The sequence below is a fragment of the Triticum urartu genome, chromosome 6A (assembly GCF_056163025.1).
Source record: "Triticum urartu cultivar PI428250 chromosome 6A, HENAU_Tu73, whole genome shotgun sequence".
NCBI classification, from domain to species: Eukaryota; Viridiplantae; Streptophyta; class Magnoliopsida; order Poales; family Poaceae; genus Triticum; species Triticum urartu.
Window position 1 is genome coordinate 482,827,217 of NC_141878.1, and position 24,073 is coordinate 482,851,289.

The following is a 24,073-nucleotide window of genomic DNA, read 5'->3' on the forward strand; positions in this document are numbered from 1 at the left end:
CACACATGGCGATAATGAACGCTTTAATTGCTTGTTGTAACGGGCTTTAAGGCATGGTAATGTCTCAACTAATGCTTCTAGATGTATAATTTATATTTTGTTAATGTTTTAGATGGTCAATTTAACCCGAAATATGAGAGGGCACAATAAATCTGGATGGAGGTAGTAGTGTGCTTTCTGACTCTTTTTAATTCAACCAAGTGAACTATTTTCAGAAACCGTACCATAAGAGTCACAAATTGCATCCTAAGAGCCCGGTCCGTGTCTAGACCTGTCTGTTCTGAGCCCCTATTTGTATGTGGATGCAACTACGTTCCTCATTTTTCTCCCTTATATGCCCGATGTGATTAATGGAGATGAAGAAAGAGAAAGAGAAGGAAGAATAACGGAAGAGAAAAGGTGGTTCGCGGCGGGCCGCGTCGTAGCGGACCGACAAGGTATGTTCACAAGCCTCCATATCTTCCTCGTATTTGGTGTTAATATGAGGGTTTACAGACAACCCAGAGGCGTTCGTGAGCCCTCATATCCTTCCCATATTTGATGTCAAACATGAGGATTTACAGACAGCCTCATCATATAGAGATAATATAATGGTTTCGATTGGGTCACTTTTTCATTTTCTTTTATGTCCGACCACTACCGGGCTGACGTGAGACATTTGAGAAGGGTTTGAAGGGACCTTAGATGCTCTAACCATGGACCTATATTGAGCTTTATTAGCTAGGCAATCGTGTGATACAGATTTTCTGAGCTCATGCATCCGGGTCTCGCTATCCTAGCTCTCCAATGTTACTTTAAGATCTGTGTTGCACAACTAAGTTACTACATGAAAGTTTCTTTTTTTTCTCTCCCATATAAAACATATCTTGAACTCCAAACTTTGCAGCACAACAAAGTTTTCTAACTAAAACGTGGGATAAAACTTTCAGATTGTTTGGTCCAACATAAATATTAAAAAAATTAATCAAAAGTTTGAAGTTCAAGACAAATTTTATGAGAGAAACAACAAAAAAGGACGCCGACAACGCTTACACGTGTGGACGTTAAGGAGTCTGCCCATATATTTTGTATGGTGTCTAAGCGGACCATTCCACACGCCTACGTGTGGGCAAAACAAGTAATGCCCACACGTCTCTTTTTTTCCCGGTCCCTTTCACACGTCTACGTGTGGGCAAAATAGACAACGCTCACATGTCCGTGCGTCAGGCCTCCTACCTCATGGTCCCGCATGTCCCGCGCTACAGTCGCCAAGCGCCCGCAGTTGCCATGGTCCGGACCCTCTTCCATGTTCGTTTAACTGCAGTTGCCATGTCGCTGAACTACAATTGCCATGTTGGACAACTACATTTGCCATGATTGCTCAACTGCAGTTGCCATCTCAAGTCAAGTGCCAGATGCCATTTTTGGACAACTGCAGTTGTTGCCATGTTTGGCCTGGTTTACTATAGTTGCCATGATTTGAAAAACTTTAGGGGTTCCCCCCAACTAACACTAGGCGGATGCCATGTATGGTCTGATTTACTATAGTTGCCATCATTTGAAAACTTTAGGGGTTGCCACCTACTAACACTAGGCAGTTGCCATGTAGCGCTACAAAGAGACATGTCAAAATAACATGTTTGGGTAAAGAGAGAGTTGCCATCTGCTTAGAAGCACACTAGGGCAGTTGCCATGTACCCTGCAAAACACATGGCAACTAACATGTTTGGGTAAAAGAGAGAGTTGCCATCTGTTTATAAGCACACTAGGGCAGTTGCCATGTACCCTGCAAAACACATGGCAACTAACATGTTTGGGTAAAAGAGAGAGTTGCCATCTGTTTATAAGCACACTAGGGCAGTTGCCATGTACCCTGCAAAACACATGGCAAATGGCAGCTTTGGGTGTGGGAGAGGAGACGGGTGTGTGGACGAACTGATAGATGCCCACACACCAGCCCCTGTACGTGATTGAAAACTGACGTTTGGGCGAACTGTTAAACGCCACCACACCGATCCATCCATGTAATGAAAACGAACGTGTGAACGACCGAATGAATGCACACACACCAGCCACTCCTACGTGGCATCACAAATATGCCAAAATTTGTGCAACCACAAATGGACGTGGATCCACGTGTATGAGCGAAATGCAAATGCCCACACGTGTAGGTGTTAGTGTTTCTGGGCGAAAGGTACTTACACAAATCGCAATGAAGAGAAATAGAGAATGAATGGCTAGATAAGAGGAGGCCGAGGTGCATGAGCTCTAAAACATGTTTTCGGACAATCGTGAATGAAACACGTGATGATCACTTCAGATGCTCCCTTCCAAATCGATATTTGGTTTACTCGAAATTCATCTCACTGCCTGACAAAAACTCCGCAAACCATAACTTTCAGCAATTCAGAACCTGAGGTCTACGCCGATTCTTTTTTCGCGCCCTACACGATCAACGGCTCGTCGGGAGCGGCGGGCTGGAGCGCCACGTCGATGCCGGGGAGGTTCGAGTTGACGGAGAACCTGAGCCACCGCTTCTTCTCCACGAACTTGAGCACCGGCTGCAGCACGAGCCCGACAGCCACGGCGCCGAGGCTCACCAGCGCCACCTTGAGCGTCGACAGCGCGAGCACCGCCACGATCAGCGCCGTCGCGGGCACCAGCATCGCCACGCACCCGGCTGTGCCCAGCGGCACCCTGTACGGCCGCGGGGCGTCGGGCCGCCTCACCCGCAGCAGGACGAACGACAGGAACTCGAGGAGCATGCCGAAGCAGTAAAGGAAGTTCTCGGCCGCCACGATCTCCTGGAAGCTCATCGTGGACAGCAGCAGCACGCCGGAGGCCGAGAAGAGGATGCCGACCAGCGGGGTCCCGTACCGCGACCGGGTCGCGAAGAAGGCCGGCAGCATGCCCCGCTCCGCCATGCCCAGGAGCTGGTACGAGTCGCTGCTCATCTCCGCCACGAACATGCCCATGTTGGACATCGCCGCCGCCGCCTGCATCCACCACATCAGCCACGCGCCGCCGAGCACCTTCGCGATGTCCGCGAAGTAGCCGTCCGTCCACTGCCCCCTGTCCAGAGGCACCGCGCCGGTCCCGGTGAGGAGAGGGTACAGGTAGCCGACGACCACGAAGATGACCGCGTAGAACAGGGCCTTGGGCAGAGTCTTGGCAGGGTTCCTGATCTCGCCGGACAAGGTGCTGATCGAGTCCCAGTAGTTGAGGTTCCAGAACAGAGTGTTCAGGTACAGGTTCCAGTCGACGTTGTGGAGATCGACCTCGAGCCACCTCGCCGGCCGGAGCTTGGGGATGGAGATGAAGCCCATGACGAGGAAAGGCAAGAGGGAGAAGACCCCGAGGCTGATGGCAGCCCAGCCAACGACGGTGAGCCCGCGGTAGTTGAGGAGCGTCAGCAGCGCGGTCAGCCCAAGGACAGCGCCCGTCCTGGGCGCGCCTCCGCCCAGCGCCGGGACGCCGGACTTGAGGTAGTCCAAGAAGAGGACGGGGTAGAGAGCGTTGTCGATGACGCCGCTGAGCCACTTCATCCAGCCCTGCTGGAACCCCCAGTAGGGGCCGAGCGCCGAGGCGACCCACACGACGTAGCCGCTGTTCTCCGGGAACATGGTGCCCAGCTCCGCCGTGATGAGCGCCTCCGGGACGCTCCAGATGACGGGGAGGGCGAGGAAGCCCGCGATGGCGAGGAGCGGCCCCGCCGCGCCCACGCTGTCCTCGATCCCGAACGGCCCGCCGGAGACCTCGTAGAAGATGATGAAGATGAGCGGCACGATCGAGAGCGACGCCGGCGACGGCGCTGGCGCGGGCGCGGCGCCCGCGCCGCCAGGGAGGCCCCGGTACTCCGTGCCTTCCTCGCCCATCGCCGGTGCGGCGCCGGCCGCTGGTCCGCCGTTCTGGGCGGGCTTCTGCTGCATTGGAGAAGACATACAGTTCTTCAGATGACGGCATTAGAGCATGAGAAGCGTTGAATTGTACTAGCAACAAGCGATCAACTGACATGATATCAAACGCAGATGCGGTATCAAATGCTCATTCGCGGAAATGAAAGAAGGATTCAATGTCAATTCAAATGCTGCGATGGAGTTACGACGAGATCTGAATCATATTTGCCGCGCCGCGCAGCTTCGGTGGAGTTGGACATTTTGCCGCCGCCAGCCTAGGCAGACGGCGGCGTGCGCTGTCCATGTCCGGCTCGTCGGTGTTCGGTAACATCTGTCGCTCAACGGACCGCCACGTTGCTTGCTCCGCCTATACACGTATGCTACAGCTCCACAAGGCCAGCATCACCCACCCCCGTAGCACTGCTGGATGAGATTGCAGTGGGCTTGCCGACGGCAACGCTCTAGGAGGCCTCCTCGGGGCCTTTGTGAGCTGAATGGGCCCGAGCCCTCTGCTTCAAGTTTCGTCTGCTCCAGAAAGAAAAGAAAAGAAAAAACTCTGCTCTCGCACGCAGAATCGAATCTCAACCAAATCGAAGCGCCAACTGTACCAGAGGGAGAAGATGAGGTGGAAAGGAGATCGGGCGAGCTCACTCACCTCCTGCCCTCCGTCCGCAGAGCCCGCTCCAGCAGCCGCCGCTGCAGCCACCACCGGCGGCGGCGGCGGGCTAGATAGCGCCACCTCCGGCGGCCCGACGCTCCCCATCGATTCGCGATTCCCGCGCCTCCCAGGCTCCCACGGCTCCTCTCGAGTGCCAATAAAGTAGGCTAGGCAAGGCGGTGCGGCGTGGAACGTGTAGGCACCGCGCAGCGCGGAGCTTGGCGGAGTGATTGAGTGAAGTATCCTCCCAGCCCAGCCCCCAAATCAAGCGCAAGCTCGTATAATAATGGAATGCAGCGTGCAGCAAGGGACGACAGGATGGGGTTTCATTCCTTCCTTTTCTGAGGAAAAGGACCAGATTTGTTTGGGCCGTTGTCTTCTGAGCCCCTGCGGATATGTGGAATAAAAAAACACGATAAACATGTCACATGCAAGATATGTGTAGCTTGCGAGCTCACTGCTTCGCGCCTACACGTCCTTCATTTTTCCCGGACAAGAGACTTCCATTAATCGGGCATTCTGCTTTTAACTATGGTAGCTCTCTCGTATAAGAATTATGAAGCCAGCAAGTGCGCTGTTGCGAGCGACTCATAGAGGCAACGGTATAACTCCCTTCACATGCCAACTGATCTTAACTAGCCTAGTGTTCCTTTCATCAACCTCAGACCGATTCACCTCCTTCGCTTGCACCTGTTTGGAGTATAAAGTAAAAAAAATGAGAGAGTTGAATGAAAGATGATTCATTATTTTATTTTTTTGCGAAAAAAAGATGATCCATTGGTCTTTATTGATGATAAAAGTGGGATATTTATACCCGGGCGGAAGTACACATGTTACTTGGGAGTCAAGTAAATTCAATGTTACTTGAGAGACAAGGAATTGCCTAGTTGTCTTGAGAGGCAAGGAAGTGCATGGATGCTTGAGAACCAAGCAACCAATCTAACAATTAACTTAATCCTAATTAGCTTAATTAATAAACAACCATTCTATTCTTAACACCCCCCTTGTACAACACCTCTTCTTGGGTATATCCATCATCTTCACAAATTCTTTGAATAACCTTGAGTGTCTCCTCCAAAAACCCTGTGGGAAAAATATGAGGAGAATAGTGCATATATGTTGCTAAACCTCCTTTAAACTCAGTGCAAAAAATAATAAGGAGAGAATGATGCAACATTTAATGATTATTGGCTCTTGACAACTCATATGAGAAAAACCTTTGAAGAAGGAGAAAACTCATCGGTGAGTTTAGGGAACAATTAATATGTCTTGAGTACTTTCTTTAAAAAACCTGATAGAGAAAACAGTAAGTATGACGTATGATCTTTGGTAAGATATTGCCTCGTGAAAAACCATTATGAGAATCTTTGAGAGAAAACTCACAAGGGAAAAGAGTGTGATATGATAGGCCATTGAAAACTCCTTTAAAACATAGTGGGAAAAATATAAGGAGAAATGATATGACATATACGGGCACTTGTGTTTATATTGTCTCGTTAAAAACCTTTATGAGAAACCATTAGGGAAAAACTCATGAAGGGAAAAAGAGTACAATATGGATTGTTAATAGGTTATAGATTTGGGAGATTACCTCCCCTGAACTTTGCAAACCTGGAGAATGTGTAATACAAATTCCATTGATATGATCATGACATTATGAATAATCCGTAGGATTTTCAAAGTATGTTGTTTGCATATTGTTTCCTCGCTTTTCTATAATTCGTGAGGATAAGTAATTTTCGAGCAATGTAATTTATGATAATGCTCTTCATACAGCCTGTAGTTTTTGAGTAACACAAGTGGTAGCATCTTGACAAATCAAGTTATGTGATTCCGATGAATCCCAACCACATGATTTTGAGTGTGGTTAATCATTCTGTTGGGCCATGCATATTTGGCAATGCTTTTAGATAAAGCAGTTATGTTAGAATGATTAGTGGAAGTAGCATTAAAGTCTATTTAGATGACTTCCATGAGAAGATTATTCCCGTGAATTCAGTCACTGATATGGCATTGTTGGGATCAAATAAAGAGCCAATATCATTTCATCATATCATGGTCATATCTTGATTTTCCTGATGGAATTGCCCAAGATTTATTGTGAGCTTGAGATATAAGTTGATATTTCTTATATTGACCATACACCTTTTGTTGGGGGTTCACTCTGAACAAAGATAGCAAATGTAGTGTCAGGCCTGACGTAGTTTGCAATTATATGAGTGCTTTAGTGTTAGTGAGATGTAGAACTTTAGGTTCTAATATCACTTCATTATCACCCCTAGGTATGAATAGATTCGTAGCCTATCATGGGTAGTATGACCATATTACATGTCTTTTATTGGTGTGATGTATCCACATTGAACTTCTCGTATATGTAATGGATATATGTAGCCTGATATGTATTCTTGGGAGAATGCGCATGTTGTAAGCTTAAGCTAAATTTGGTTGAATCCAAATTTTCCGTCTTAAGATGATTTTATGTATTTTTAGGTCTTGTAGAGACACTGATGATGAAATCAATATACACTGAGGTGATGTAAGGAAATCAAATTTGGGATTCCATTATTAAACATGTAAATAATAATCATTATTCGAGTAATCCTTTTGAAGAAGGGACTCATTTAGTCGTTAGTACCATATGATTCGACTATTCCAAATCATAGAGTGACTTTGAAGTTTTACACAAAAACGTGTTGCGATTTGTTTTTGGATTCGGAATTGTAAGCCCCTTCAGGGACTCTAATATAGATATCCCAAATGAGTGATCCGTATGAGTATGTAGTCACTGCATCCATTAACTACATGAATATTATTATTATTTTATTGCCAATGATATTTAGTATCGAAACATAATTCCAATCATATCAAGAGGGTATGTTACATCATAATTGGTGTCGGGTCTCTACGTGAACCCTTTTGCTACAAGCCTCACTTTCTCACCATCTCGTCGATTTTGTCTATAAATGAGAAGTTTTTAGTATTCCATATGGAAGATACTTATGAGGAGTAGGTATTACTGCAGTAAATACCACTCATTTATTGAGCGGGTGTTATTCTTCATTACATTATTTCCAATAGTATTACTAAGGTAATACATATAGATGAAAATAATAAATTACATACTTATGCAAATATGAAGACATGAGGTCGTCAAATGACAATTTTACCGATTATTAAATGGTCTATAAATATGTTGTATTTAATTTTGAATTGACCGAGGGTCTTCTACACACAATAATTTTTACGTATATAGCCAAAGGCTTAGAATACTATGGGGGTCGTGGGGCCGGGGGTACCCAGGACCGTCTGCCTGCGGCCCATCGCGCGACGCACTGCCTGGGCCCCCTCGCACGACCCACCTTTGGACTTCATGAGCAAGGCCCTCGTGAGGACCCCCTCCTCGTGAGGCGCGCACCGTCAAGCATCGTCAGTGGCCCCGCGAGGCCCCCTCGCGAGGCGGCTTTCCGAGGCAGCCACCCAAAGCCGTCTGGGAGGCGACCAAGTCAAGGACGGCTCGGCGGAGTCACGTGGCGCTACGTCTTCACGTGGGTGACGCGCATGGCGATGGGTGAGGCCAGAAGGGCGCCAGCAGGCACAGATGAGGAGGTTCTCCTCTTTTCTGCTAAGGGAGCATGGACAGCGCACTGGTTCCTGAAGCAGACCCAAAGGTTGCCACTTTGGTGCAAGAAGACCAAGATAGAGGGCTCGCCAGGACGGAGGTCATCACTGAGCCCACCCTCACATCAAGGCAGGAAGCATCAGCAGGTGAAGAACACCTTTAGTCAGGATAAGTTGTACTCCTATTCCCCTTCGAATTGGCCATTGTGGCAACCCTTCCCGCCTAGTGTTTTCGAGGGAAGAGGACCAAGGCCAGTATAAGTATAGGCAGGCCACCATGGTAGAGGGAGAGACTGAATCCCCCCGAGCCATCTGGGCCTCTCGAGGCAGTTCGCTCTCCCTGTACCCACATACTCATCCTCCCTCACTAGGCAATCAAACCACAAAGTAGGAGTAGGGTCTTACACCACAAGGTGGCTCGAACCTGGGTAAACTGTCGTGTCTGTTGTTCATCTTCCAACTCGTTGGAGCACGCTGGAGCATCGCCATGAGGTGGTGTGTAGCTAGGCAGGGCTCGGCAAGGTTCTGCGTACACCACCTAGAGTTTGAACCTTTCTTGGGTCCCTAGAGCCCCGATTCTGACATTTGGCGCGCCAGGTAGGGTGTGTCGCAGCTCTTTCGCTTCACTCCAGTTCCTGCTTCACCGCCACCATGGCCGACGTTGGCCGTGTTCATGCCGAGCGCCGGGCAGCTTGTGTCACCCAGACGGAGCCCGCGGGCCGTGGTGACCGCTGTCACTCCGCCTCGGCCGCGGCCAACGCTGCCACCGACCCCGCTGCCACTGAGAAGCAGGATTCTTCCATGCACGCTTCCGTGCAGCCCGATGGCTGCACACCGCCATGCCTCACTCACCCAGCTACGACCTCGTCCTCCCACGCCCACCGTGGGCCGGTGAATGCGCAGGCTGCACTGCTCATGGCACATGAGCTGCAGCGCTACCGCCCGACCAATGAAGGTTACAATGTTTGGCTTGGCCGCATCACCGAGCTCGTCAACTCCGCAGGCGAGGCCCCGACGCTCTCCCACTCGCTCCGTCCTCCGCCGGCTCGGGTTGGCGATGTGGTGCACGGCGTGCCTCCACCTCCTCCCCTGTACGGTGATGACACCAAGCCCCGGCACGAGACGCGGCCGCGCAACCCGCCGCGCGGAGCGCCTCTGCCAGCCCGAGATGGGGCTAGCTGCCAGATCATGCACCGTGCGCTGCTTGGCGCGCAAGCGTCCCTCGAGTGGCAGCGCCTGGACCGGTCGCTCAAGAGGTCGTGGCGGCAGGGCACCAAGATCGTGCCGCCCACGCCCGAGGTGCACCCACGAGAACCGTCGGCTCCCGGGCCTTCACCCGCGAGCTACGATGGGTGGTTTGGCTAGTCAAGTTTAAGCCTAAGCTGCCCCTCCCCCCGCTACGATGTCATCCTCGACCCCACGGAGTTTCTCCAGCTCTACGTGCTGAGTATTGAGGCGGTGAACGACGTCTACAAAGTCATGGAAAACCGATTTCCCATGGCCCTCAAGGATGGTGCACGCTCTTGGCTTATGAACCTGCCCAAGGATTCTATCTCTTCGTGGGATGACCGCAAGCATTTCATTGTCAACTTCCAGGGCACTCGCGACCGCGCCCTCACCATCAACGACCTGCGGCGTGTGAAGCCACACCCTAGCGAGACCCTCCGCAAGTACATTCAACACATCACCCAGGTGCGCCACAAAATCCCGCGTGCCTCAGACGAAGCCATCATCTCGGCGTTCACCAACGGCCTCACGGACGTTGGGATGTGTGAGAATCTCGACATCAATGATGAGATGAGCACGACACTGGGACTGTTCAACATGTCCGATAAGTGCGCCGAGGCGGTGGAGGGTCGCCTCTTCATTCACAATGACCTTGACACCGAGCCCGACGACAAGAAGGCCAAGGCCAAGGAAGAGAAGCGCAAGGGCCCTACTGTGCTGGCGGCGGAGCCCGAGCAGAAATGCGGCCGCGACCATGATGAGGTCGTCAAGGATGGCCGCTTGTTCTGCGCCTACCACAACGTGCGCACTCATAACACCGACGACTGCCAGGAGCTCAAGGCACTCCGCGACGAGCACTTGGGCCGATGCCCCGACCGTGGCTTCGGCCGTGGAGGCGGCTGTGGCGGTGGCCGGTAGGAAAACTACAACGTCAACCCTCGCCAGGGCTGGAGCGACCAGCCTTGTGAGGGTGGCTAGCGTGGCCAGCCTCATGATGATGCTTAGTGTGATTAGCCTTGTGAGGCACGCCCTCAGAACAAGGCAGCCCTTTCACTACTGCCGCAACCGCCCAGGAGGAACGATAACAACTAGCATGAGGATGGGGCTGGGGGCTATGAGCAGCCTTGCGGGATAGCCTGCATTCTCGGAGGAGCTCAGGCTCCTGCGTTCAACAACCTCTTCAAGTAGTTCTCTCGCGAGGTGAACGCTGCCAACCCAAGCTCGAGGCCGTGTGGCCCCTCAAGTGGTCACAGTACGCCATCACCCTCGACTCCAAGGACCACCTTAGGTGCTCGGCCACTGGAGGCGCACTCCCCATGTTGTGCAACCCCACCATCAGTAACGTCTCTATCACCAAGACTCTCATCAACGGAGGTGCTGGCCTCAATGTGATCTCCATCATGACCTTCAAGATGCTCCAAGTGCCCTATGACTAGCTGATGCCGACCTGGCCCTTCTCCGGGGTGACGGATGGATCGACCACTCCTTTGGGGCAAGCATGCCTTTTCGGTCACCTTGGGCACCCGTGACAACTACCACACCGAGCTCATCGACTTCAACATGGCCCACACTGGCCTCCCATACAACGCCATCCTGGGATACCCCGCGCTTGCCAAGTTCATGGCAGTGACCCACCATGGTTACAATGTCCTCAATATGCTAGGCTGCAGTGGAGTCATTACTGTCCTTTGCGATGAGAAATATGCGGTCAGCTCCCTTGAGCACGCGTACCGGGCCGCTGCTGCTGAGAACTCCGACGGCGAAGGTGACACTGCGCCTCCCGAGGCCGCCCCCGCGAAGAAGAAGCAGCTCCTTCCCAAGGGCCGCCCTGAGGCGAAGAAGGCACCGGCCGGCGACACCTCCAGCGCCGCGCTTGCCATCGGGGCTTGCCTTCCTAATGCATAGGAAGGCGCGTCCGGTGCCTCCCTCAGGGCAGGCTTGGGGGCTTCTACTTGGAGAGCGTCTGACCTGACCAGTGTGGCGAGCGAGGTGCTCAGGCACCACTTGACGCGCACCCCCGCAAGCAAGGAGCACGACGCCAGGAGCACAAGATTTCATCATGCAGGAGATCCACAAAGCTGCAGGAAGCTCGGGCCATGCACGGCGAGCGTCACCCCGCACGGCACGTTGACTCGACTGCATCCCCCGACGCGCGGGCAGTGAGCTACGCTTGTGCGTCAACATCCCGGGCCTCAACAGGGCCGGTTCCGAGGACATCGTCCGGCTGTCACGCGTCGGCTGAAGTAGGGGCATCGTCATATGTCTGCATGCCCTTCGGCTGCTGAACGTGGTGCCACCTATCAGTGGTTTGCGTAGCTTGCGTTGGCGTCTCGCGAGGCTTCGGCCCCCCGCGAGCGTCTAGGGCCTCAGGAGCCGCTCGACCCTGGGAGGCGAACCCCCGCGACGCTCTTTGCCAAGAGCCTTGGAACTTCCACAACAACATCACTGCCAGGTGACGTTTTGGTTTGTTCAATTGAGGGCGCCCCACATGATGCAATGTCCTCAAGCACGTTAGGGTCAGCCACTGCAGCCGCCTCACTTTTTGGTTGTGTATTAAACCTAGCTATGCTTTCATGAGTTTACCCTTCTTGCTTAACTTCATGTTGGGGCCGCGTCGCGATTGGAGGCGCCACCCCTTGGGCTCCACGCACCCGCCGCTCTCCTCTTGATCGTCCCATGAGCGGGTGCTATTGGCACGACGCATGTGCTCGCACTAAAAAAATACACTTTTGTGATGATACGTGTTTGTCACAGTACGCCACGTTTTCTGTCATGCATGTACATCCATGAAAAATTTATGACAAAATCAAGATAGTCATACCTGTGCTGTCGTAGAAGTGTTCCATGACATTACCAAAATTATCATCACAGAAGTGTCCACTTCCATGACGATAAATCGCGTGTCACAGAAGTGCTTTCGTCAAGGGTGACTGACATGTGGCATCCATTGTAACGGAACGCCGTTAAGCTATCGGGTCCGGTTTTGGATCCGATAACCCGTTAACAGCCCCGACCAATGGGGATTTTCCATGTGTAAAATCATCATTGGCTGGAGGAAACACGTGTCGGCTCACCGTTGGGACAGATGTCATCCACTCATTGTACCCAAAGCGCCTATGACACGTCGACACGTGGCACGGCCGAACAGAGGCCCATTCTTGTGAAAAGGCCGGCCCGTTTGACTTGGTCAAAAGGTGGCAGGCCGTCCCACGACAAGCCTGTTAACGGCCTGTTCGCATATAGCCCATTTACACCCCGCTATCCCAGGGCCCGTTTACGGCCTATCCGAATTAGGCTCAGTAGCGTCATCTGGGCCGTCCAATATAATTCCAGTCCGTTTTAACTTCTGGCCCATGTATGGCCCATGACGTCTTTCGGCCCATATGAGGCCCTTAGTAACCCTCGGGCCCTTAATGGCCTGTGGTAAAACCAGCCCGTAATGAACGGTGTATCACTTTATACCCATTAACGGCCCATTATTCCGTTGGGCCGTTTCCAGCCCATGTTATCTTTCAGCCTTCTCAGGGCCCATTTATTCTTGGGTTCATTTCTAGCATTCAGTTACTTATGGCCCGTTACTATCATTTTCTGCTTGTGGGCCAAATCCAGCCCGTGGTTACAGTCGGCCCGTTTGTGGCCCGTTAATACGTTGGGCCGTTTTCATGTCGAACAAAACCCGTTGGGCTGTTTTCATAGAGTTATCAAATACGGCCTATTAACGGCCCGTTATTGTCCATGAATAGTACGACCCATGATTGGCGAAATGATGTTACGCCCCGTAGAAGGCCCATGGATCCTACGGCCCGTAAAAGGCCCATGGATCGTACGGCCCGTAGAAGGCCAATGGATCCTACGGCCCATAGAAGGCCCATGGATCATACGGCCCGCAGGAGGCCCATGGTTACAACAGTTCGTGTGTTGCCATGATTATTTTGGCCTAGTTTCCAAAAATAGGTTATTGTGGCCACTAGAAAACACAGAAGAAGAATTGCAGTGACTACAAGCAAACAACTAAACAAGACAATAAGGAAATAAATAAGCAAGCAACTAACGCTAGCCTATTACCGCTATTACACATATTACATCCACTGGGAATCAAAGTCCGCAACCAGTGCAAATATAGGGAACAAAGAAGCATATTACATACACTGGCCGTCAAAATTGGCCACCAGTGCAAATAAACGCGGCAGCAAAACAAGAGCATAACTGAAACAACTTCAGAAGAGCTCAAGAAACATGGTATCCACCATGCTGGCAATAAGCTTAGCAAGCTTAGCAAGCTTATTAGCTTTGTCCTGTTTGGCGCTAAAATCCTCCAATGCTTGCTGTTGCACCAGAAAGTATGCATCTGAATGCTCGAGGGACTTCCGCGGTCCTTCCGCTTCTTGTCGCAGCACAGCTGATCGATGTCTTTCATCTTGTAGTTGAGACTCAAGAAACCGAACTGATTGAGACAGTGAGGTTGAATAGCTTGTGCAAGTGGTAGTGGCCAGTAACTCGAACACTAAACCAAGACAGGACTTTGGGGTTGTCTCACTGTCTTCGAGATAGTCTTCCTTAGCTGTTTTATCAGCTTTGTTGGAGACCAAGAAGGATGTGTCACTATCCTGAACCTTATCTGCATTACTTCCTTTACCATTGCTTAATAAGGCACTCTTCCCCAATATTCTGTCAGCATTCTAAAAGAAGAAACAAGCAGACACATAACAGGTTTAGCATGTACTAGTATATGAAACTCATTTCGGTGAACCAGTTTATTAGTAAGGTGGACAGGATTAAACTACCAAGTCTTCTATTGCCAAGTACTAGTACATAATAAAAGCATCAAACAAACATATATCTATGTCCTATGGTCACTGCATTGTCTTTTCAAATCAAAATAGAGACACGGTTCAAATCATATCAGTTCAATACAAAGCAGCAGTGAAATAATACAAAGTGTGGGAAACTACACGGCACAACAAGATTTCAGATGGGTACCACGGGTCTACATGTACAACAACACTATTGGCTCTGTTGTGATGCTAGTAATGTGCATGAAATGAGAAGTCAACTATATACACAATTGAAATTGAAATCAACAGAGCTATTGATAAGAGCAAGCCTGCTAAAGAAACATGCGTGAACATAACTGTTGTGCCATTGGAGTTTCGATTGGATCCTTCAATTTAAAAATAAGTTTGTATGAGTAAATACAGTGATACAAGAACAAAGCAGTATGCACGATAGCAATCATAGTTAAAAAAGGCGTGCCTAAGCGAGCGCTTAAGCGCACCTAGGCTCTAGGCATTGGCGAAACGCATTGCGCATAACTACGCTTAATCCGTGCATGACTGCGCATAAGCATGCACTTTGGTTAGTAAAGCCCAAGGCGGTGGCGAAACGCACAATTAACGCCTAGCGCTTTTTTGAACTATGATAGCAATGGAATCTTAAATTAGAATAGTTGTTCTTCAGGTTTAGGCACTTATTCTACATGAACAGGGTACAGTAAGACGCAAGAATATAATACTTAAAAATAGAAAATGAGTTCATATAACTTACCACATTCTTGGTTCGGGACCAGTACAGAACAAGGCGTTCCCAGTCATCATCCGGTAAATGTGTCTCAGGAGAACGTAAGGGAATTTGATGAGTTTCTTTGCCAGTGAAGTACGTTTTCTTCATGTAATTCCGATACTGCCACCAAGCATTCTTGAAGATAGAGAAAAATGGGAAAATTTGTTGTATTATAACCATCATGGAGATATGATGTATGGGACAAAGCAAAGTAATTGCCATGAATAACATTACTTACACATAACTCCTGGACAAACACCTGCAACTGGCATTTTCCTTCATCTTCAGTATAATATTTCCAAGATGGGAAGATACGCACATATGATTTAACAACATCAAATGCGATAGATGCTAAACTACGACTAGCTGGTTGTGCTTCCTCCACAGGAATAGGTGTACTAACTCGTGGAGTTGGGGTTCACCGTGGTAGTACTGGCCCTTTGGGCACTGGAGCTACCTTACCAACTGCTCTTGTTTGGGAGCTCTGTGGTGGAGATGGTGTTGTGTCAACAGGAACTGGGTTACTATCTGCTGGGGTTGGGGTTAGATTGGGTGAAGCTGGTTCTCTGTCCATCGCAGTAGGAGTACAATCTGCGAGAGTTTGGGTTATGTGTGGTAGGGCTGGTTCTCGTGCATGTACAACCGGGGTGCTATCTCCACCAAGAGGTAGCACTGTTTTAGCTGGTTCTCTGTCCATTGCAGTAGGGTTACAATCTGCGAGAGTTTGGGTTATGTGTGGTAGGGCTGGTTCTTGTGCATGTACAACGGGGGTGCTATCTCCACCAAGAGGTAGCACTGTTTTATTTGAAGACCATGTTTTAGTCCGCTAGATGCTGGCATCACCCGCTCCAATTCAAATGGCTGATAAAAAGGAAACATAGTTGAATATACAGACATTGTATGAGAGGCAGATGCAATAGATAGTATGGAAAAAATAGGGCATGAAATAGTTGACATGTATATTGTTTAACTAAAACGGATAGTATGACATAATTTCACATATATGATGTCTATCTAAACTGGATAGCATAGCATAACATAATTCAAAGATATGATGAATAACTAAACAGGATCGCATGAGATAATTCACCTACATGTTATATAAGTAATCATGATCGCATCATTTAATTCACATATGTGATTTATATGCTAAATAGAGGGCATTAGATATGATGTCTGAACTAAGAACATGGTGTTGAATATTGTGTATATGATGTCTAAACTATGCAACGCAAGACACCATATGCATGATATGAGCCGTATAATCGTGCCAAGTTAGAGCATACACCTCGGTGGGGGAATATGACTGGTTATCTGTCTCTGAATCCATCTCCGAGGAGCTATCGGGACCCAACAAGAGATCTGCTTCGACAGGTAGCACTGTCTGCTCTGAAGGCCTTGTTTTCACTCCAGATTTTTCAATCTCCCACTGTAGGATCGAAAGTATGTCTAGAGGGTGATTAGACTACTTGACCAAATAAAAACTTATCATTTTCCCAATTTTAGTTCTTGGCAGATTTTAGCAACTTTGGACAAGTCAAGCAATCTTAACACAATTCAAGCAAGCATGCAAAGAGTATATGAGCAGCAGAAAGTAAAGCATGCAACTTGCAAGAATGTAAAGGGAAGGGTTTGGAGGATTCAAACGCAATAGGAGACACAGATGTTTTTGTCGTGGTTACGATAGGTGGTGCTATCGTACATCCATGTTGATGGAGACTTCAACCCACGAAGGGTAACGGTTGCGTGAGTCCACGGGGGGCTCCACCCACGAAGGGTCCACGAAGAAGCAACCTTGTCTATCCCACCATGGCCGTCGCCCACGAAGGACTTGCCTCATTAGCGGTAGATCTTCACGAAGTAGGCGATCTCCTTGCCCTTACAAACTCCTTGGTTCAACTCCAAAATCTTGTCGGAGGCTCCCAAGTGACACCTAGCCAATCTAGGAGACACCACTCTCCAAGAAGTAACAAATGGTGTGTTGATGATGAACTCCTTGCTCTTGTGCTTCAAATGATAGTCTCCCCAACACTCAACTCTCTCTCACAGGATATGGATTTGGTGGAAAGAAGATTTGAGTGGAAAGCAACTTGGGAAGGCCAGAGATCAAGATTCATATGGTAAGAATGGAATATCTTGGCCTCAACACAAGTGTAGGTAGTTCTCTCTCAGAAAAAGTAAGTTGGAACTGTAGGTTTGTTCTGATGGCTCTCTCCATGAATGAAGAGGTGGTGGAGGGGTATATATAGCCTCCACACAAAATCTAATCGTTACACAACTTGCCAATCTCGGTGGGACCGAATTGTTAAAATCGGTCGGACCGATTCAGCAAAGCTAGTGACGGTTAGGGTTTTCGGTGGGACCGACATGCAACTCAGTAGGACCGATATGGTTAGGGTTAAGGCATAACGTAATCTCGGTGAGACCGATTACACAAACTCAGTGAGACCAATTTTGGTAATAAGCTAACCAGAGAGTTGGTCAGGTAAACTCGGTGGGACCGATCGCTCATTTCGGTGAGACCGAAACGTTACAAAGGGAAAACAGAGAGTTTACATTGCAATCTTGGTGGGACCGATCGCTCATCTCAGTAAGACCGAAATGTTACGAAGGGAAACAGAGAGATTACAATACCATCTCGGTGAGACCAAGATCCCTATCGGTGAGACCGATTTGCCTAGGGTTTGTGGTAGTGGCTATGACATTTGAAACTCGGTGGCGCCGGATAGAAAGAATCGGTGGGGCCAAGTTTGACTTTTGGTTTAGGTCATATGTGGATGTCAGAAAGTAGTTAAGGGTTTTGGAGCATATTACTAAGCATTTTGAGCAAGAGCCTCATTAAGCAACACCTCATCCCTCCTTGATAGTATTGACTTTTCCTATAGACTCAATGTGATCTTGGATCACTAAAATAGAAAATGTAGAGTCTTGAGCTTTGAGCTTGAGTCAATCCTTTGTCCTTAGCATTTTGAGGGGTCCACTTTTCTCATCCATGACATGCCAATCATTGAGCTTTTCTGAGATATTAATCTTGAAATAGCATTAGCTCAATGAGCTATATGTTGTTAGGAATTACCAAAACCACCTAGGGATAGTTGCACTTTCAATCTCCCCCTTTTTGGTATTTGATGACAACATATAGATAAAAGCTTCGACAAATGATAATAAGAGTGAAAAACATTGTCACTTTGAGAAGTATGTGAAAAGCAAGAGCTCCCCCTAAATTTGTGCATAGTTTAAGATTTGCTTTGGACTGCAAATGCACAATGAGTTAGGAACATGGGTTACTCTTCCACGTCACATACATCTTGGTGGAGCGCTCAAAATGATAATAATGAAATACATGCACTCATCACCAAGCAAAGTGAATGATCATATATGGGGATATAAAAAGATAATGTCATCCAACAAGCATTAAGGTAGCATATGACCAAACACATGATCATCCAAGTATCACACACAAGTATAAAGTTTCGCAAACAAGCAAATAAACAAAGTTTAACCACCAAACAATAAGAGAGAATAAAAAGCAACACTCTCTCTCGAAGCCTATGATCTATACATTCTCTCCCCCTTTGGCAACAAGTTACCAAAAAGTTCATAAAAAATGCATAGTGCTAGATCGACTCTCACGCTTGGTCTTCAGGTGGTGGTGTAGATAACACGCCAAGGACGAAGGCATCTGTTGATGTAGATGGAGCTGGTGGTGTGGGTGCTGGAGCTGGTGGCACTGAAGCTGTAACTGGTGCAGATGAAGTTGCTCTGGTGTCTGTGACAGGCATTGCAGCAGATCTCTGTCCTCTGGGCACTCTAGCAAAAGCATCAGTGGTAGACTTGCCCTTCTTCTCATGCACTTCATCCTGAAGTTGCTCAACAACTGACTGGATCTCAGTGACCTTCACATCTAAGTCATAGAACTTCTACTCCATGATCCTCTTCAAGCTCTCCTGGTTTTGAGTCAAGGTAGCCAATCCCTTCTCAATCCTTAGAGTGGAGGCAATCAAGTAGCCAAGCTGATCTTGCTTGCTCTTCAGAAGATACTGAGATGCCTCTTCAGTGGTTGCCATCTTTGCAGCCTTTTCAGCCCTTGCCTTCTCCCTCTTGGCTTGTGCGTGCACAGAAGATGGTTCATTTTTATCCATCACCACAGTGTTGTACTCAAAGTCTGGGTAGATGGGCATGTGTTCCTTGTCCAGGAGATATGTGCCAGTGCCTATCTTGGAGTTGATTAGCTCCTGGATCTGTGGGGCATACCCACAACTCCTCTTCTGATCTACAGCTGTTCTCTTAATGGTTTCCACAATTAGGCTCATGACCTTAAACTTTTGAGGCACATCAAATATATGAAGCAAGTTAATTGCATGGCCTCTGATCATCTTGTGATCACCTGACTTTGGCAAGAGAGTATGCCTGAGGATCCAGTTGATTGTTGGCAAGCCTGATATAAGATAATGTACTGATCCAAACTTGTGTGTCTCAAGAGCAGCATCTGGGATCTCTTTGTACATATGTGCCATGGTGTTGTGATCCTTCTTCTTCTTGGCATAGACATCCAAGTCATCTTCACTCTCCTCAGGAGCATTGATCAATTTTGCCCATTCTTCAACCGTTGACTGGTACCTAGTACCTTCAGACATCCAGACAATTCTTCCATCTGGGTAGAAATGAGATGTGGAGTAGAACTGCATAATGAGCTCATCATTCCATTTTGTGAGCTTCTGAGCCACAAACTTATCAACTCCACACGCCTTGAAGCTGTCATATACACCAGGGAAGTGATCTTCATTTTCCTCAATGAATTTCCAATCAACCCATATCATGTCACACACTATGGGCTTCTTGTCAAGTAAGATAGTCTCATAGAAGTCCTGATGTTCCTTTGTATGGAACATGTAGTCCACAGCAGTCCTTCTCCTGGTGGCATATGGATCAGACTCTCTCCATAGCCTTAAACCTGAATCCTTCCTGATTTTCATGTTCTCTGCAACTGGGTGAGCATCATTGTGATCTGGAATTTTGGGCTTCAACTTCCTCAACACAATAGAATCATCATCTTCTTCAGCAGTTTGAGGCATTGGGCCTTGTTCTTCTCCTCAGCAGGGATGTTCCTGGTGCTCCTCTTGGGTTTTGGCTTTGGAGCTGGAGCAGTAGTCTTAGGAGCAGTCTTAGGCTTAGATGGAGCAGCCCCTGCCCTTATAGCATCTCCCATAAGCTTTTGAGCTTTGGATGCTGGTGCTGCATCCTCTTCCTCTTCCTCTTCTTCAGAGTCTTTCATTATTGAAGATCTCCCAAGCACTCTGGCAGTGGTCTTCTTGACCCTTTCCTTCCTTTTCTTTTCTGCCACAAGCTGTTCTTTGGGTGCAGATCCCAAAGTCTCTTGAGTGGATGTTCTGGCTTTTGACATGGGAACTCTCTTGGCAGGAACCTTTTGCTTCATTCTTGGCTTAGTGGCAGCAGCTGTGCCATATTCCTTTTTCAGGACTTTCCTCTTTGAGGTGGCCTCTTCCTCAACAACCACATAGTCCTCATCCTCAGAATCTGAGGTTTTCTTCTTTCTGGTCCTAGTGGCTGCCTTAGGCAAGTTGCTAGGTGTACTCCTACTTCCTTCATCAAAGCTTCTAGAGGGACTAGTGCCCTCACTCATGTTCACTTGCTCCTCAGACTTGTTCTGACTGTCACTCTGATCTGACATGATGCAAACACTGACAGCAGACCCTGTGAATAGATTATAGATGAGGTAGATTTGATAAGCATCACAAAGTACAGAGGTTTTTGCAAAAGAATGAGTGAAAAACTTAGTTTTAGTTTTCCACAGAAAGCATTTCGGATCTACCGATTTGCATACTCAGTGATACCGAAACAGCTTTTGGAACCTAAACTAGTGAACTCGGTCAGACTGAGTCACAGTTCGGTGGCACCGAGACTGCTAGGGTTTCACAAAGTATTGAACTCGGTCACACCGATTTGCAATTCTCGGTCAGAGCGAGAATCACATGTGTAATGGCCTTAGCCAAATCGGTGGAACCGATTTCAACAACTCGGTCGGTCCAAGATGGTTTTGGAGGAAACCTAACCCTAAATTTTCAATCCACGACTAAACTACGGAGTGATTTCGATGGATAGAATGATCTCAAACGTGGCAAGATACATGGCAAAGCAATGTGCTAAGAATCAGAGGGGGAATAGCACAAGGATCAAGTCAATACCCTAGTGCGGCGATGGACTTGCTATGGTGGCAACGGCGGAGATGATTCCCGTTGACGGCGGCGGAGACTAGCGGCGGGAGGCAGCTGGCGATGAGGAGGACGATCCGGAGACCCAGGGAGGCAGAGCAGGCTGAGCGCGGGCGAAGGAGTTCGAATTTTTTTCCAAATTTTGGGCCGCGGATATATATAGCCTGACTCTGTCGGTGTGACCGAGTGGAACAACTCGGTGGCACCGAGATTCATAATTGCAAGCAGTTACTGAAACTCGGTGTGACCGAAAAGTTCAAATTGGTTGCACCGAGATTGAAAACCTAGATCGACCTAGTGATCTCGGTATGACCAAAATGGATGAATTGGTTAGACCAAAACGCACAAAGAAGTTTTGGCAGTTTAAGTCTATGACGAATCGTGGACTCCGGGTGCTCCTCACACAGAGTGGTTCGAATCTGACTAGATCAAACTTTGTGATGTAGCATGAATAGAGTTTGAGATGAGAAAAGCATAGATAGCTAGAGAAGGTTCTTAGGCATTCTTGTCCATCCACTTGGCAAAAGAAAAAGGAACCAAACAATCAAAACAACAAGTGGATGTCCTCGAATGAGTAAATTATGCAACCAACATGCTCACACAATAAAATGGCAAATGAAATATGTGGCAAAGCATGCACAACCAATTCTAGCATCTATCAAGCAATTGGCGATGACTAGGTCATCTATATATGAGTATATTGACTTAGGAGTCAAATGAGAACATTTGATCATAGGTCATACTCATCGTTTAAGCACAAATGGGGTTACCATTTTTACATAAAGCATTGTTGTGTTCACACCATTAGAGTTGCTTTAGCTCAATTTTAGAGTAAAGCTCCCCCCTAGATGTGAGATCCCCCCTAAGAGGGATGAACTAACCTTGGGTTTTGTCGATGATGACTTCATGTAGGTGTTGAAGATGTGGATGCTCAATGTTGATGTAGATCATTTGGAGCAATCATTTGGAGTGAGTTGCACTTTCAATACCTACATGGGTTAGTCCCACAAGGAACAAACAAGGATATCCATAAACATAGAGTGATGCACACACAAGATGATGTCTATGAAAGCATTAGGTTACCTTGTCCCTTGTCTTACCAACAAGAGGGTTTGTGACTCCTTGAACTAGTGCAAGATGTGGAAGTTGATTGCACTTGTTCTTGCCAAAATGATAAGAGTGAAGTATGTTGGTGGAGTCACCCTCAAGAACTCTCTAGTTCTTCTTCTTCGGGATCCACATCATCTTGATGGGAATCCTTGGAGTTGTAGTCATACTTGATGAAGTAGAACTTGATGTAGTCTTGGGAACCCACTTGACCAAGGCCTTGGGTGCTTTTTCAAATGCATCAATTTCCTCTTGAAGCTTATCCTTGCCTTTTTGCTTGTGGTCTTGTGGTGTAAGATCATCTTGAGCTTGTGTCCCTTTGAAGGAAGTAGGATCATACTTCTCTTGTTGAGGAACAAACTTCGTCCTGGGGTATTGATCTTCTTCCCACTCAACTCCATTGGCATTGAACTTTCGTTCAAAACCAACACCTTGGTTCTTCTGGTGCCTTCCTTGCTTGCGTACAATTTCCTCGAATTGCTTACTCCCGGCAAGGCTCTTGTAAACACCTTTCTCTATAATTCCCTTCAATAAGCTATTTTCTTGCTCAAGTATAACTTGGCTAAGAGAATCATTAGTGGAATCAAGAGAACTACTAGAAGCAACAACATTAGATTTTGCATGATTATTGTTACTACTAGAGGAAGAATATTTCTTGTTCTTGTTACTAGACTTGACTTCAGGCATGTAAGTGAATAAGAGTAAACGCTTGACAATGTAATAAGAACTTTTGTTGCGGAGATCATCATTGATTGCCTTTAAGAACTCATGCTCTTGCTTAAGGTTGAGCTTTTCAAAAGGTAATTTCTCATGAGTCCTTAAAAGTTCTCGATGATCTCCTAAGATAGTTTCATGAGCTAACTTAAGAGTGTTTAGTTCTTTATTTAGAAACTCAATCTTCTCCTTATCATTGTCATTCGTTTTATCTTGATTAGCATGATTAATTGACGTTTCATCATAGTATTCATCACTAGAGTTGTCAACAAGTAAATCATCATCACCTAACAAGTCATCTTCATCATTATTGAAATCAACATACTCGGGGTGTGATACCTTTGGGCCTTTAGCCATGAAGCATCTTCCAAGTCCTTCATTTGGTGAATCAAATATGTCGTAGGAGTTGGTTGACAGAAGTGCTAGACCGGCAACACCTTCATCTTGAGTATATTCGGAGTCGAAGTGATAGCTTCTCTCGGAGTCATTGTCGGAGTCGGAGCCGGATACCCATTCACCAACATGAGCTTGATGTCTTTGTTTTGTGTAGCTCCTTGATGACTTGTCCTTCCTTTCCGAATCCTTACTTCTCCGGGATGTTCTTCGTTCACAACGATCATCTCTACTCCTTCTCTCTCTTGATGGTGATTCTTCTCTTCTACTTCTTTTTGGAGAATCTTCTTTTCTTTTGTAGGGTGCCGTACACTCATTGGAATAGTGTCTAGGTCTTCCACAATTGTAGCAATTTCGCTCTCGACTAGATCTTTTGTCATTGTAGGACCTTGACTTGGAAATTCTCTCTTTGCTTCTACTCTTGTAGAACTTGTTGAAGTTCTTCACCATTAGGCTCAATTCTTCATTGAAGGTTTGTTTCTCACTTGATGATGAGGGAGCTTCACATGAGGCTTTGTAAGCACCACTTGACTTGTTATGGAGCTCCTCCTTATCCTTGAGTGACATCTCATGACCAACAATTCTTCCAATGACTTCTGTTGGCTTGAGATCTTTGTAATTGCGCATCATTTGAATCAATGTGCATACGGTATCATATTTTCCGTCCAAGGCTCTTAGGATCTTCTTGA

The 24,073-nt window shown here is 47.6% G+C and overlaps 1 protein-coding gene across 2 annotated transcripts; it reads right to left on the bottom strand.

Annotated features, from left to right (window-relative positions):
• Positions 1-2,271: 2,271 nt before the first annotated feature.
• Positions 2,272-4,924, bottom strand: LOC125551503 (polyamine transporter PUT1). Of its 2 annotated transcripts, none has more exons than XM_048714762.2 (2): positions 4,531-4,924; positions 2,272-3,899 (listed from the first exon to the last, which is right to left on the bottom strand). In XM_048714762.2, the coding sequence occupies exons 1-2, from the start codon at positions 4,636-4,638 to the stop codon at positions 2,424-2,426; spliced, it is 1,584 nt and encodes a 527-aa protein (XP_048570719.1). In that variant the 5' UTR covers positions 4,639-4,924; the 3' UTR covers positions 2,272-2,423. The 2 variants fall into 2 exon arrangements, with proteins under 2 accessions (XP_048570719.1, XP_048570718.1); XM_048714761.2 differs by having other exon boundaries at positions 2,272-3,902; positions 4,531-4,922.
• Between the last annotated feature and the right edge of the window lie 19,149 nt (positions 4,925-24,073).

Coding starts and splice junctions, on each gene's coding strand:
- LOC125551503 (XM_048714761.2), bottom strand. CDS start 4,638: ATGGGGAGCGTCGGGCCGCCGGAGGTGGCGCTATCTAGCCCGCCGCCG. Junction 3,903..4,530: donor CTGCGGACGGAGGGCAGGAG/GTGAGTGAGCTC, acceptor TCTCCAATGCAG/CAGAAGCCCGCCCAGAACGG.